The 13,424-nt window shown below is 46.3% G+C and overlaps 6 protein-coding genes across 6 annotated transcripts; 4 read left to right on the top strand and 2 right to left on the bottom strand.

Annotated features, from left to right (window-relative positions):
- Positions 1-287: 287 nt before the first annotated feature.
- N7469_002675 (putative importin 13) lies at positions 288-3,579 on the top strand (the record flags this gene model as incomplete). The annotated part of the gene is made up of 4 exons (XM_056641595.1): positions 288-350; positions 404-594; positions 680-1,172; positions 1,243-3,579. 4 exons carry the CDS (start codon positions 288-290, stop codon positions 3,577-3,579), a joined length of 3,084 nt encoding a protein of 1,027 aa, XP_056504089.1.
- Positions 3,580-4,013: 434 nt separating this feature from the next.
- On the bottom strand, positions 4,014-5,012 carry N7469_002674 (EGFR-like transmembrane domain-containing protein; the record flags this gene model as incomplete). Its single annotated transcript, XM_056641594.1, has 4 exons — positions 4,014-4,390; positions 4,445-4,590; positions 4,656-4,827; positions 4,889-5,012. 4 exons carry the CDS (start codon positions 5,010-5,012, stop codon positions 4,014-4,016), a joined length of 819 nt encoding a protein of 272 aa, XP_056504088.1.
- Positions 5,013-6,565: 1,553 nt separating this feature from the next.
- Positions 6,566-7,588, top strand: N7469_002673 (NAD(P)-dependent alcohol dehydrogenase; the record flags this gene model as incomplete). The annotated part of the gene is made up of 1 exon (XM_056641593.1): positions 6,566-7,588. One exon carries the CDS (start codon positions 6,566-6,568, stop codon positions 7,586-7,588), a length of 1,023 nt encoding a protein of 340 aa, XP_056504087.1.
- Positions 7,589-8,941: 1,353 nt separating this feature from the next.
- Positions 8,942-10,268, top strand: N7469_002672 (uncharacterized protein; the record flags this gene model as incomplete). Its single annotated transcript, XM_056641592.1, has 2 exons — positions 8,942-9,709; positions 9,744-10,268. 2 exons carry the CDS (start codon positions 8,942-8,944, stop codon positions 10,266-10,268), a joined length of 1,293 nt encoding a protein of 430 aa, XP_056504086.1.
- A 247-nt stretch (positions 10,269-10,515) lies between these two features.
- On the top strand, positions 10,516-11,283 carry N7469_002671 (transcription initiation factor TFIID subunit 12; the record flags this gene model as incomplete). Its single annotated transcript, XM_056641591.1, has 1 exon — positions 10,516-11,283. The coding sequence occupies one exon, from the start codon at positions 10,516-10,518 to the stop codon at positions 11,281-11,283; it is 768 nt and encodes a 255-aa protein (XP_056504085.1).
- A 396-nt stretch (positions 11,284-11,679) lies between these two features.
- Positions 11,680-13,262, bottom strand: N7469_002670 (FMN-dependent alpha-hydroxy acid dehydrogenase family protein; the record flags this gene model as incomplete). The annotated part of the gene is given in 4 exon segments (XM_056641590.1): positions 11,680-11,843; positions 11,906-12,607; positions 12,627-13,076; positions 13,136-13,262. The coding sequence occupies 4 exon segments, from the start codon at positions 13,260-13,262 to the stop codon at positions 11,680-11,682; spliced, it is 1,443 nt and encodes a 480-aa protein (XP_056504084.1).
- Between the last annotated feature and the right edge of the window lie 162 nt (positions 13,263-13,424).

Here is a 13,424-nt window from a genome sequence, read left to right as displayed (position 1 = left end):
CATCTCATGAACAACCAGGTTCATACTCCAGATTAAATGCTACTCTGAATGATAATTCCTCAATTGTGAGTGTATATTTTACGGCAAAAGCCAAGCTGTGTTTATTTCTACTCTGGAAGCCCCGCGTTTGACCGCTATCCTGACCGCTTCTATTTCAGCCAATGGAATTTATTATCATATCGAATCACCGGCAGAAAGGTGGCTATCAGCACGTGACGTTGTGTATACTGTTCCTTTTTCCTCCTTTACACTTCCATCCCCGCCCATGTGTGCCTGATGAGTAAATCATGGCGTCGCAACTCTCAGGATCTGATTTCGGTGCTGGAGGGCCGGTGTCAGAGTCACACGCGGTAAGGCACCTGTGAAGATCAATCGATTCGAAAGTATTCTAACATTCTCCTAGCTGGTCAGTCAACTCTATCATCCGGGCAATCAGCGCGATCCAGCTCGAATCAATGAAATTCAAACACGGCTACAGCAACTCCAGAAAGGCGAAAATGCTTGGGAAATTGCGGACTCCCTCTTACGGGAGCGATCGGCCCATCATCGCTTCATGGGAGCTCTCACGTTCACAGTGAAGGTCAATGTATCAAGGTATATATATGTCTTGTCTCCTAGCAACAACATATGAATATACTCATCAACTCAACGTCCCTTGCTAAATTTTGAATTCAAACAGTGGTGATATTGATGAGACTATGTCATTGGAGATCTTGGCACAGCTGATCAACCATTTTGTCGCTATCGTAAACGAGGGCGAACAGGCCATGGTGATTAGGAAACTTGCGTCTAGCTTGACGACTATTTTCAGACACCCTAAATGCTCATGGAAAATCGCTATATGGCAGCTGGCAGCTAGTCTTGCTCATGGTGGATACGTCTCTGAAGAACAGGCCCAAACAGTAAATTTTCTAGATGGGGTTCTACCTGCATTGAATACACAACAAGCGTTGGCGTTAGCCTTTTTCTCGGTGGCGCTAGCCGAAGATGGATTGCGCTTAGAGGTTGAACCTCGAGATGCCAAATCGATCTTGGAAAGAAGCCAATCCAATATTGAGGATGGCTTCTTGCTGGTGCGATACATCATGCAGCAAATCTCGAACTCTGAGGCTGCCCTCCGAGAAGATTCCACAGAAGTCACATTAGGAAACGAAGCCATGGGCTCCTGGAAGGTGAGTCAGATTTCTGTCCTAACCCTCATATATTTTATACTGTACATACTGATATGCCTTTCATCGAAAGGCCTGGCTAGGCGTCTACGCAAGTCGGTATACTTCTACTGGGGAAGGCCTCCAGCGTATTGCAATTTCATGCGGTCAAGACATCATTAAAATGCTTCGGGTACCCACGCTGAGCGAGAGTGCGGCTACAGTACTGACGCAAGCTTTTGAAAATCGCCGCTGGGCTTTTGATGACAATTCTATCTGGGCTTTATCGCAAATCCTATCTGACTCGATTGTGGCCATGCACATAGTCGCTATCACTAAAGGAGATGAAGGAGATGAGAGCATGGCATATGTCGACTTGCTTGTAGCATACCTCTCATACGTTCACTTGGATTTATTCAGTGACCCAATAAAGCCCGAGAATGTCGGAATTCTGACTATTGTCCACGGTATATTCAAAACGCCAGGATATGCATCAATCGATGACCCTGCAACTCCCCGTGCTCTGGAGTACTGGAGTGAAATTGCTGAATGTGTCCCCGGCGAGTTGAACTCCGAGGACCCTCGATATCAATTAGTCAAAGGTCAGTTAGCAGAAGTTGTTCTCGGGCTATTCAACAAACTTCTTTACCCAACTGGCGAGGATTTTGAAAGCTGGAGTGAAGATGAAAAGGCAGAATTCAACGCCTTCCGCTATGAAGCCTGCGACTACCTTCTATCAGCATATCCAATCCTGGGCGTTGAGTTGGTGAGTGTGTTCCAAAAGAGCGCAACAACTCACCTCGAAAATCACGATTGGCGGGCATTTGAGGCTGCGATGTTTTGCATTGCCCAACTCTCCGAGGCAGTCGATGAGAATGGACATGCAGACCAATGTCTGGACGCTATATTTGGGAGCGATGCTTTTTCAAATCTTTGTACTGGCAGCGAAGCAAAAATACCCCTCAAGGCACGCCAAACACTGGTTGACACATTTGGAAAATATGAATCTTACTTTGAACGACACAACACTCTACTTGCGGGTGTTTTGAACATTCTCTTCGAGTCACTCAGCTTTGAGCCATGCGCTCAGGCAGCCTCGCGGTCTATATTGACGTTGTCAAAGTCTTGTGCTCGTGTTCTAACGGCCGAACTCCCTATATTCCTCGATCAGTTTGACCGGTTCCGCAACAAGCCAACAGCGACTGTATCGACAATGCCGAAGGTCTTGGAGGGTATAGCCACGATCATCCAAAGGTTGCCCACTGATCAGGAGAAGGTTGAAACACTTGAGAGAATCCTGGAGTTTTTCGTTCAAGAGGCTCAAAGGGCACGGAAAGAAGCTACCTCGTCGTATGAACTGGGTCAAGCTCACGCCCATCTCGTACTGAGCTGTATAGCCAGCATCGGAAGAGGGCTCCGTGCAGACTCAGAAGACGTTATCAACCTTGATACATCAGAGGATCAAATGCCAAACCCACCATCTTTTTGGAATGCTGGGCCGGGCGCTTGGGCTCAACAATTGATCATGGAAGCGATGCGCTTGCTCATCTCGGACTTCCCGGTGGATAGCGGCATTATAGATTCGGCGTGTGATATCCTCAAGGCTGGCTACACCGAGTCGGCTGGTCTTTTTGTCTTCCCTCCGCATTTAACGGTTGACTTTTTTAAGAACTTCCCTCTGGGAATATCTGGGACAGATGTCATTATGGCTACTGCTTCTTCTTTCCTTGCTTCACACGCCTCTCATGCGGGACAGATTCGCAATGAAGCTGCGGCTTTGATAGAACATGTTGCCAAACTCTTCACCATAATGCTCGAAAATCCGGATACGTACGATCCAGAAACTGCCAATGCTGGGATAGATTTCCTGGCCCGTCTACTACCTAAGTACCACGATGTCTTCTTTGCGCTTACCAGGCCACTTGCCACTTCAGATGTCGAGGGTCCGCCAGTCTTTATCACCTTGTTGAAATTCACTCTCCATGCATTGGGCCGACCCGAACCGCTAACAATCCGCTCGGGTTCTAGTTTCTGGGTCTCGATGGTAGAGCTTCGTGGTAGCAACCCTGAACAAACAGCAATGATTGACTCGATCTTGGATCAGTTGATTCCCCTACTATGCAATACTTTGATCACCCAGCTCGCCGGTCGTTGCTCTAGATCAGATCTGCCATCCCTCAACGATGCGCTCCGGCGGACGATCTTCGCCAGAACGAGACAAGCACGCCCAGGCATCGCCTCTGCATTGGAGAAGCTTGATGCACACGTGATAGATTCAAATGGTAATCGAGTGCCAGTCTTCTCTCCACAGGACAAATCACGGTTCCTGGAGTCGCTCATGGTTGCGAGGGGTGCGCGGTCTCAGACTCTTGAGCTGGTCAGGTCTTTCTGGCTTAAATGTCGCAACATGAGCTTTGACTATGCGCAGTAAAGACATCCAATGATTATGATGGGGAGTTTTAGGTGACCGAAAATTTCTTAGATATCCACTGGCATTTACGGGGGCTGAAAGCAGCTCCCCAATCCGGAAGCAATTTATATAGACCATCGACATCATGTCGTGGCAGGTGATAGAGTTGCAGAGTCTTTTGGAATGCGTGTTAGATCTCAAGCCCTGGAGCCACAATGCTGGTTTCAAGGTTCTTCAACTTTGCTGTTTACGTACTATTTTCATCATTGACTCTCCAGAGTAAATGATGAAGGCTGTCCTCGCCATGACCTCTCGAATTTCAATAATATCATTACTAGTGCAGTACATCCAAGCCCATGTGATATGGGCTTAGATGTACTCTACATATATGGCTCCATCCTTAAATGCTCGACCACGCCAGACTATGCGATTACAATCAAGATCCAGCACCCACCTCACCTGGTATTAGTTGAGGGAAGCTCAGTTGGCTCACTCTTCCCTGCATTACCTGTAGAGTAAGCAGGCAATTCCTGAGGCACAGTGTTATTGGCAAGCTCAGAATATCCCTGACCTTGACCTGGCTGGAAATAGCCCTTATCCTGCCCTTGATTCGCTATGTTTCCCTCACTTTGGCTGCGCCTGCGACGGACTAGCCAAAACCCCAGGGCTCCAAGAATTGCACATCCTGCAACAGGACCGATGACTGCTCCGGCAATCCATGCTTTGCTTTCCTTATTTTCTCCATCATTTGCGTTGCTTGCGGTCGTTGTAGCGGCGGCCATGGTTGAAGTGGGAGAAGAGCCTGGCGTTGCGGTCGTCGTTGGTTGGGAGTCTATAAGTATCCCAATTAGCTATCATTCTTCATCGTTCGAAATAAGAGTCCTACCAGTTGTTGTGGTTGCTGGTGCAGTTGAGCGGAAAATGGTATAAGCAGATTCAGGCCAGTCACTTGCACACCAGATATCAAAAACTGGAGTTTCTGTTGTCGCATATTCGAAGATCTGCATGAATACGCACGTATTGCCCGATGCACTGTCGACGAATTTGGGTTAGTACATCGAGGAAATAATGTCCATTATCATGAGTTGCAAACTCACCAGACAGAAGATCCGCCATCTCCTCCATAGAATATCGTTGCCCCCGTCTCCGTGGCAGTGTCAATGCAGCTGGTTGCGAATCCACAGTTGAGATGGGTATTCGTGCAACATCGGCCATAAGTGCTTGACATAACAAATGTTTGACTGGGGTCATCACAGGTCACCGATGACCCTGAATAGAATATACATTTATCAGCGGGTGCTCATTCAAGGATTGACCCATGTACACTCACAAGAGTTGCCACTTCGGGCCCATCCTTGCTGGCCTGTCGGAAGGGAGCCACTCGCCGTGATGATATTGTCCGCCCAGCCCAACTGGGTTAGAGCCAAGGTGAAAAGGATGTTTCTCCAATCCATATCAAATTATGAGAGACTCAACGAGATATCCCGTGAAAACAACTTGGTTGAGAGGAGAAGGATTGAGGAGAAAGAACTAAGATAGTAGTACTATTCTTCAGACGCCAAGCCTTGTCACAAGGCTGCGGTGCATCAAGGCGGAGCTGGGTTCACAATTTGTACTTGTGATTACGATCAGCTTAAGTCTAGCCTTGCTTAGAAATAGACCCATAAGTATTATTCCACCTTGGCGATGAGGGAGCAGCAAGATAGGTCGAATGCGAAGTATGTTCTGCGGAGTCGCATACACTAGTCTACATAGTTCAGCAGTGGCTGACTCCGTAGTCTGAATGTTGGCAATATATACTAGGGTTAAGCAGGTATTTTGAATCCGTATATTGAAACTTCAATCTAGATTGGAATTCCCTAGGCCTAGGAAGGGTAGTCAGCAAATGTTGGTTTTTTTTTTTTTGGCGAAGGATGCTTATGGGAAATGGACCGTTGAGCCTGTAGTCGATCTCCCCTTATCGCGACCTTACCACGGTTGATATTGAACGGTTTCGCCGTATGGAACGCATTTGGTTTTGAAGTGGGCTAATAACTGATTGAAATTGAAACAGGGTTTGAATAACAAAGAAAAGAATGGGGCCGAACAAAAAAATATAGAGAGGAAAGAAAGGTGACAAAAAAAAGAAATGCTCACGTCCAGATTTGAACTGAAGACCTCGGCATTACTAGTGCCGCGCTCTACCAACTGAGCTACGCGAGCTGGTTGATATAAGGCCAGTCTTTTCCTAGATATATAATAATAAGCAATAAAATTGATAAATTACATTTTGTCAATTCCGGGACCTACATTAGCTAGAGAATCTGATGGTATCAGTTTAGATACCGTGTATTGTCGGATATTGCTGACTCTAAGCTATTGGAAGTAGATAGTATCCACTAAACAGAAATTAGTACGTAGTCGGTCCGGCTGCAAGTGTGGTACTGAACATACTACGTTCAGTGGTACTACCTCAGCATGATATATATTGATCAACATTAGGGCTATCAACACTAACACCTGTTAAACACACATTTCAAGTTGTTTCTGATATGCGTCCTGTATTACTCATAAACCTGAAATATAATTACCATCCATGACTTTGTTTCCGCTCTGCCATATTATTTAATCCGCCAGAAAATAGGTATAGCCTACTGGAGTAGGCTATAACTATTTTGCTGGTTAGTCCGTATATTGCACTGGTTCCCCTTCACCCGCTAGCCGTATTAGGGTGGATCAGCCTGAAGATCTCTTAAGCATCACTCTTTTTTTGGTACAAGACATGCTCAGCAATCAAGTTTGGAATCCTCCGAGACATTTTAATACTTATAGGTTAATCTCCCATCAGTCTCAATAGTCTCGGAAATACTAGTATAGTTTTGACTCTCAAAGCCTTACCTTTATTTTGCTGAGTAAGGGCAGGGATACGTCATCAGTATACATAACCCCGCGATCTTTTTGCAAGTTCCCCAAACATTTCTTAAGCTCACCATAATTGCTACGCACGGGTACGATTGGTCAATTAACTATGACCGAAACTATGAAAGCGTGGCAACAGGCCGCTCCTGGCCTGACAGAGGAAAACCTCAAGCTTGTGGACAATGTCGCACGCCCCAATGTAGCCGCCCTCAAGGACGGTGAAATTCTCGTGCGCGTCACCAGTGCCTGTCTCAACCCAGCAGACTACAAAGTACTGGAGATGGGATTCATGTCTCGTGCTGCTGTTAAGTTCCCAAAGGTGTTGGGCATGGATCTCAGCGGCATTGTCGAAGCGGTGGCCAAGGGATCGACAGATGTCAAGACCGGCGACAACATTCTAGGACGTGTCGACCCCATGAAAGCGCATGGCTCATTTTCAGAGTATGTCGTGCTATCTCGAGAGGACTATGCAGTGCTGCCTCAAGATACGGATCTTGATAAAGCTGCCGGGGTACCCACCACTGGGATGACAGCATACCAGAGCATCAAGCCTTACGTCAAGCCCGGAGACCGCGTCTTCATCAACGGAGGCTCCGGGGGAACAGGAACATTTGGTATACAAATTGCGAAAGCACTCGGATGCCATGTTACGACATCTTGCTCAACTGGCAAAGTCGATTTAGTTAGAAAGCTAGGTGCTGATTCAGTAATCGACTACAGCATTACCGATATAGTTACTGAACTTAAAGCCGAAGGTCAAATTTATGATCTTGTGGTAGACAACGTTGGCAACTCACCAAAGGACTTCTTTTCCACGACACCAGGATTTCTCAAACCAGAAGGTCGCTTTGTTAGTGTCGGAGGATCTGCATCTCTCGATACCTTCAAAACCATTTCAAATGGCCTTCTGAGGCCGACCTTCCTGGGCGGAACGCCCCGTAAGTTTGTGCCGTACTTCACAAAGAATGTACGTGAGGACTATGAGCAGTTAGCAAAATGGCTTGCGGATGGGTCGATAACAACAATCATTGAATCAACCTTTGAATTCGAGCAAGTGATCGAGGCTTTGAAGCATCTAAAGAAAGGTTCCAGCGCAGGAAAAATTATTGTGCATGTCTCTTCGAAAACTTAAGATTTTTATTTCGCGTGCCCAAAATCAATTTGCTGATTCAATGATGGAATATTGGAATCATGATTCACTGGAAGGGACTGCTTGCTTTTTACGTTCTTGGGTTCGAGTTGCCTAATATCCAGCCATCCTTTAATGCAAAAAAAAGGGTTTCAGTATGCAAGGTGCTTTGACTGCTCATTATTCAAGTAGATCAGCCAGAGCACACAGACTGATACACAAAGGAAGATATACTAGCACTGTCTATTAGAATTACTATAGACAGTGCTAGAACAATGATAAGTCTCATACTACCGGCAATAGTATAGCCCTGGGAAATCCTAGTCCGAATCAGCCGGGTTAGTGCAAGTTGGTAGTGCCCTAGCAGACTTCGGGTGCTGTCTATGTAATCCGAGTTCGACTCTTGGGCCTGGCCTTTCTTTTTCTTTCTTTTTTGTCTTCTGAACTCAAAATCTCGTAGTATTTACATAAAATCCTCGCTAAAAATGCATAGAATATTGCTAAGAACGTTTTACGTCGATGTTCTTTGCACTTCTGATTTCCTTCCTCTCCGCCCAAGCCTTTTACAATTAGATGGTGCCTTCCTCTCTCGGTGAGACCAGGGTGCCTTCCAATCTCGGAGGCGCTTTCACTATTCCCAATATTGACGCCATCTATGTACACATAGCTCAAGTATATGAGACAGTCTGGCAGGTCAGTATTTTTTTTCAGCTCTTCAACTTCATGCAGAGTAATAGTAGCAACTAACCGCTGATAACAGATGTAACAAGGCAACCAATATAGTAACGCCAGAGGACCACCATAGCTTTGACAATGATACGCATGAGCACAGTATATACGGATGATGAAATAGTGAAACCCAGCCCATAGAAGTGATATAATTCATAAGCAGAGGCGAAGGATATAATTTCTCCAGACCGAAAGGAACATGCCCAGTACCTAAGGATGGAAAACACGCCCGATCGATAAGAACCTATTAGTATAACTACCAAAATAGTAATCATCACAGACTAAAGATAAGACTGTATTGGATTTGATTCGCAGAATCTCATAGATCACCTTTAGCAACTAGATACATATGCAAGATGATGCTGAGCCTCAATGTGGCGGTGTGACGCTAAGCTATAAAAGGCGGCGCTAACCCAAAAAGGCAGCTGACGATTTACAAAAACAAAAAAAAAATACTTCAACATGCCTTCGCGCCTGACGTGGTCAAGTGGAGTCTAAGACCTACATGCCGGTGTTTCACCGCATCGCCATCGGGCGACAGCCCTGTAGGCGCCAATTTAGCTTGGCGTTGATCTTTTTATCTAGAGCGTAGACTCGTCTTCGGCTTCTTTCAAGCCTCAACCACAGATGTCTCACATATCAAACACACCAGAATCTTTGCTACCACGATCGGATTCTCGGAATCCTGCCACAACATGTAGAGGTATCACAACACAAGGTCGGCCCTGTCGCCGCGCCGTAACACCATCCCCAAGCCCATCACCGGCCTCTATCCTTCGAAAGAAGGGTCCTCGACAGGATGCCGTGGATGTGGATTCCTTATACTGCTGGCAACATAAAGACCAGGCTTCAAATTCAGCTCCAGTAGCACAAGCAGCAAATTCAGAGGGCAGTCTGAAGCCAAGGACTAGCATCGACACTCTTATGGACCGACTTGGTGTCCTTGATCTCAACTCTGGAACACAGAAGCCCCCAAATAGGCGACATACGAACCAAACTGGGCTCGCCGAAAAACCTCGCCCTCGCCCTAAGAAGAAGAAAAAGACCTTCTGCTGTTTTGAAATAGTGGATGAAGAGAGCGATGAAGATGCCAGACCATCCAAGCCCATCCAGAAACCCATGTCTTCTGGGCGTCCGCAAAATCCATATCAAGGACGACCTTCTCAGCACGGAAGAACTTCATCATTCGGGCAGCAAAAGCCCTCGAGGCCAAATAAGATCTCCAGAAAACCTTCGCAAACGGAATCTCTTCTATCATGGATACCATCAACGTTGCCGCCTCAAACAACATCGACACTTCTTGCAGAGTTATCCAAACCTATCTCAGAGGCCGATGAAGAAGGCTATATCTACATGTTCTGGGTCACACCTCCAACAACTAACTCGCGAGGAAACGTAAGAGTGCAACCGCCTGTCCCCAAAGAAATAGCGAGATCTTTACTGCCTCAGCCCCCCCCAGAAGGACAACACTCTCCGACCTCCAACACAGCCACGCAGTGTTAGTGATGCTATTAGCGCAGCACGAGACCTCAACGCACTGACGAGCAACCCAACATCTACCTCACCTGGTTCAATAAGATTGAAGATTGGCAGGACTAGCAATGTCCACAGAAGACTCGCAGAATGGACGCGTCAGTGTTCTCACGATTTGACTCTGATACGCTATTACCCTTATACGCCATCTTCATCAGCAAACTCGTCCCCAGCTAGATCGCCACAACCTCGGCCCCAAACAGCTACCTTGATGCCAGGCCGAAAAGTTCCGCATGTACATCGCGTGGAGAGACTCATTCATCTTGAGCTGGCGAATATTCGAATTCGTGACCTCGGCCAGTGTATAGAGTGTGGAAAGGAACATCGGGAGTGGTTCGAAGTAGAGGCACACAAGGAAGCACTACGAAAGGTGGATGAGTGTATTCGTCGGTGGATTTCCTGGGGAGAATCGATGAAATGAGAATTCCATTTCGGGCAACTGCCGGTGTCGTGCTTTCCTTCTGGGTGAACTCCTCGCCTTCCTCTTCAGTCCATCATCCTCCACGACAACAACAAATTTCCTCCACTGCAACCTCCCATTTACCAATCTGCTCTCATCTCAGATAACGCTGAGGGTAATTTTATTATAGCCTGATTGGATCGTTCCATTTGTCGGTTACATCTGACATTATATCTTCTCTTTCTTGCAAAGGGAAGTTACTATCAAGATGACCGACCGGCCCAACCAGCCCGAAGTCACCCCGTGGCCAGTCTCGCCGACGTTTTGTCCGAACAGGTCCTTTCCAACTGTGGGAGATCTCGTCCGACTGGATCAGATCCCCAAATTTCCACACCTCAGCACAGATGAGAAAAACATGTACTTCTTGAGGGCAAGTCATCTGTGGTCTATCATCCGCACCAATGACGAAAGCAGCCATATATTCGAGGAGGCCTTCGTGGAGCTTCTGGGATTATCGCTTCTTCTTAGAGATGGCATGATGGAGTTCCAGAAGAAGGAGTATGGAGCATACGTCAGGGCCCGCAAACACGAGGCAGAGGAGCGACGACTTCGCGAGTCAGAATATCAACTCACTGAGGAAGCCTATGACAAGATAATCAAGTTGGAGTATCATCTTTATGATTTCTCTCCCGAGCTCAGGTTTCAAATCGACGCGTTCAGACTCTATCTACCCAAAGGATTGAAGGAAGATGAACTGCGGCACTGGATTCTCGAGACACGATTGAACTACGGAAATGCCATCAGGGCGCAGGAGGAAGGTCAAAAGAGGATTGATGATTTGGCCAATACGCGGATCGACCGCCAGATGGCAGGTAACTTCTTGAGCCGCAGTGAATTAAAGATTTACGACGCCGAGATCGATGAGGCCACAATCCTTTACAGAAAGGGGGTTCTTGAAATCTGCAACATACGGATCCAAAGCGAAAAACGTATGAAAGAGGGCGGGAAGCTTTGCAGCAAGCAATACTGGCCGTAGAGGGCATCCACGAAAGCCGACGGCCATTCATTATTCTGGCAATCTATCTCACAGCTACCGATGGAGAAATACCTAGATACCATATCGTTGAAAAGTTTATTATCTATTTTGAATATCAGTATCCTTATTACCCCAGCGAATTTCATGGATCTGCTTAACAAAATCGACTTATAGATGTACCGAATTGTATAAGTGTCAATGCTTGACCCCGGTATACAACTACTAGAAATAAAAGATGTACAAGACAATATGATAGTCTGAATTCAGGAAAAAGTGTGGATAAGGCCCCGAAATTTCAAGATCAACCTTGACTTCTACCGCCCAAAGTAGCCAGCACTCACTATGCCAAGTATATCAAATTTAGAAGGTCATCTTCCAAATTCAACATTTTCCAAACTAAAGTTTGTTCAGTCGTCTCCGTACATCATCGGCAGAAACACCATAATTCGGAGGCAAAAGATGATCAATAGCGGCCGTATTGATATACCTCGGATTCGCATCCCGGAATAGGTCCGTCATTCCGACTAATTGAGCAGCCGTGTGAATTTCCTCTTTAATGACTATATCTTGAAGTTAGCCAAAGTTCCTCTCTCCAGTATTATAATAGTGCATTTATACTCACGGTCCACCGCATGCTCAACACCACTCTGTCCATAATTAAGGGCATATGCAAATGATCTTCCCAATCCCACAGCAGAAGCACCTAGACAAATAGCCTTGACGACATCTGAGCCACGGCGAAAACCCCCATCAACAAGGACCTTCATGTTCCCAAATATCTCAGGGCAGTACCTGTGAATCTCCAACAAAACCAAGATTGTCGGTGCCGTAGTATCCGCCGCACGCCCCCCATGATTACTGATGACAATGCCATTGAAACCCGCTCTCATTGCAAGACTAGCATCTTCCGCCCGTTGAACACCCTTCAACACAATTGGAAGGGACGAGATACTCCGTAACCAGCGTAAATCCTCCCAATTCAGCGAAGAATCAATGAATGAACTATTCGCTTTCGCTAACCCGGCACTCTTTTTCCCTGTGGATTTATTGTCCCGAGCCACATTAATCCACTGAACCCCTTCATCCAACTTAATTCTTTCATCAGCCTCACGCTTCGACATCACGGGTAAATCAGCCGTTACAAAGAGTGCTTTGACTTTCCCGCTTTTCTCAGCGAGACGAATAAGATCTTCTGTCTTTGATCGATCTTTGTTAATATATAGCTGGTAGAATGCTTGAGAGGGAGTTTGATCAAGAATTTCCGAAAGAGAGTACGAAGCCATTGTCGAGATACAGTGGATGATTCCGGAAGATGCTGCCCCCCCTCGTAAGAGGTAATTCACCTTCTTCATGGCTCATTTTTGCGGCTCCAACGGGGGCAATGAAGACGGGTATATCAAGATTACATCCGAAGAGAGTTGATTTGGTTTTTATCGTGGATACATCTCGCATTATGGCTGGTCGTAACCAGATACGGCGGAGGAATTCGCGATTCTCGTCTCTGGTGATGCAGTCATTTGCTGCGCCGCTGTGATAAGCCCATGATTTGGGACTGAATGATTTCATGGCTACTGATTCGAAGTCATCTAGATTGATTATATCGTTGAGTGCGGGTTTCTCGTTCAGGGTTGAAGAGTCTGAATGGGGAATATCATCTTTCTTGTACCAGTTTTCGGTGATGGTTGATTCGTCTAGATCGCCGATGATACTTTCGTTGATATCACTGATTAACGAAGGGGAGTGCGTGCTGTTGTATTTTTTGGATGCGTCACGACCAGCGTAGGAGTAAATGACTTCGAATTTTATCAGTTAAACGTTGAAATCAATCTAAGCACGGGGATTGAGCTTATACTTTCGGCACCGCCAGGATGACTTGGTGCGAATTTGGTCACATCGTATACCTTTCCATTTACCACGATCCAAATATCATCCTCATGGGTATGTTTCGCAATTTCCTGTGTCGAGACCTTCCTGGCCATATTGAATCTAGGTGGTACAATCGTTGAAGTAAGAGTTGAAGTTGAAATACTTTGTACGTGGTTGATGAGTTACAAGGGTAATGTGATTGGTGTGCTGGTAGTATCCCTTGACTGGTCCGGGGAGAGCCTAAGCGGCCCGACCGCTTATTCCGATGTTCCGAT

This window comes from Penicillium citrinum (assembly GCF_028827155.1).
Source record: "Penicillium citrinum strain IBT 23319 chromosome Unknown utg000002l:1.0-3833315.0:1.0-3834789.0, whole genome shotgun sequence".
In the NCBI taxonomy this organism is placed as follows: domain Eukaryota; kingdom Fungi; phylum Ascomycota; class Eurotiomycetes; order Eurotiales; family Aspergillaceae; genus Penicillium; species Penicillium citrinum.
The sequence above is the reverse complement of the archived record's forward strand: the minus strand, read 5'-3'. Positions and strand labels throughout refer to the sequence as shown.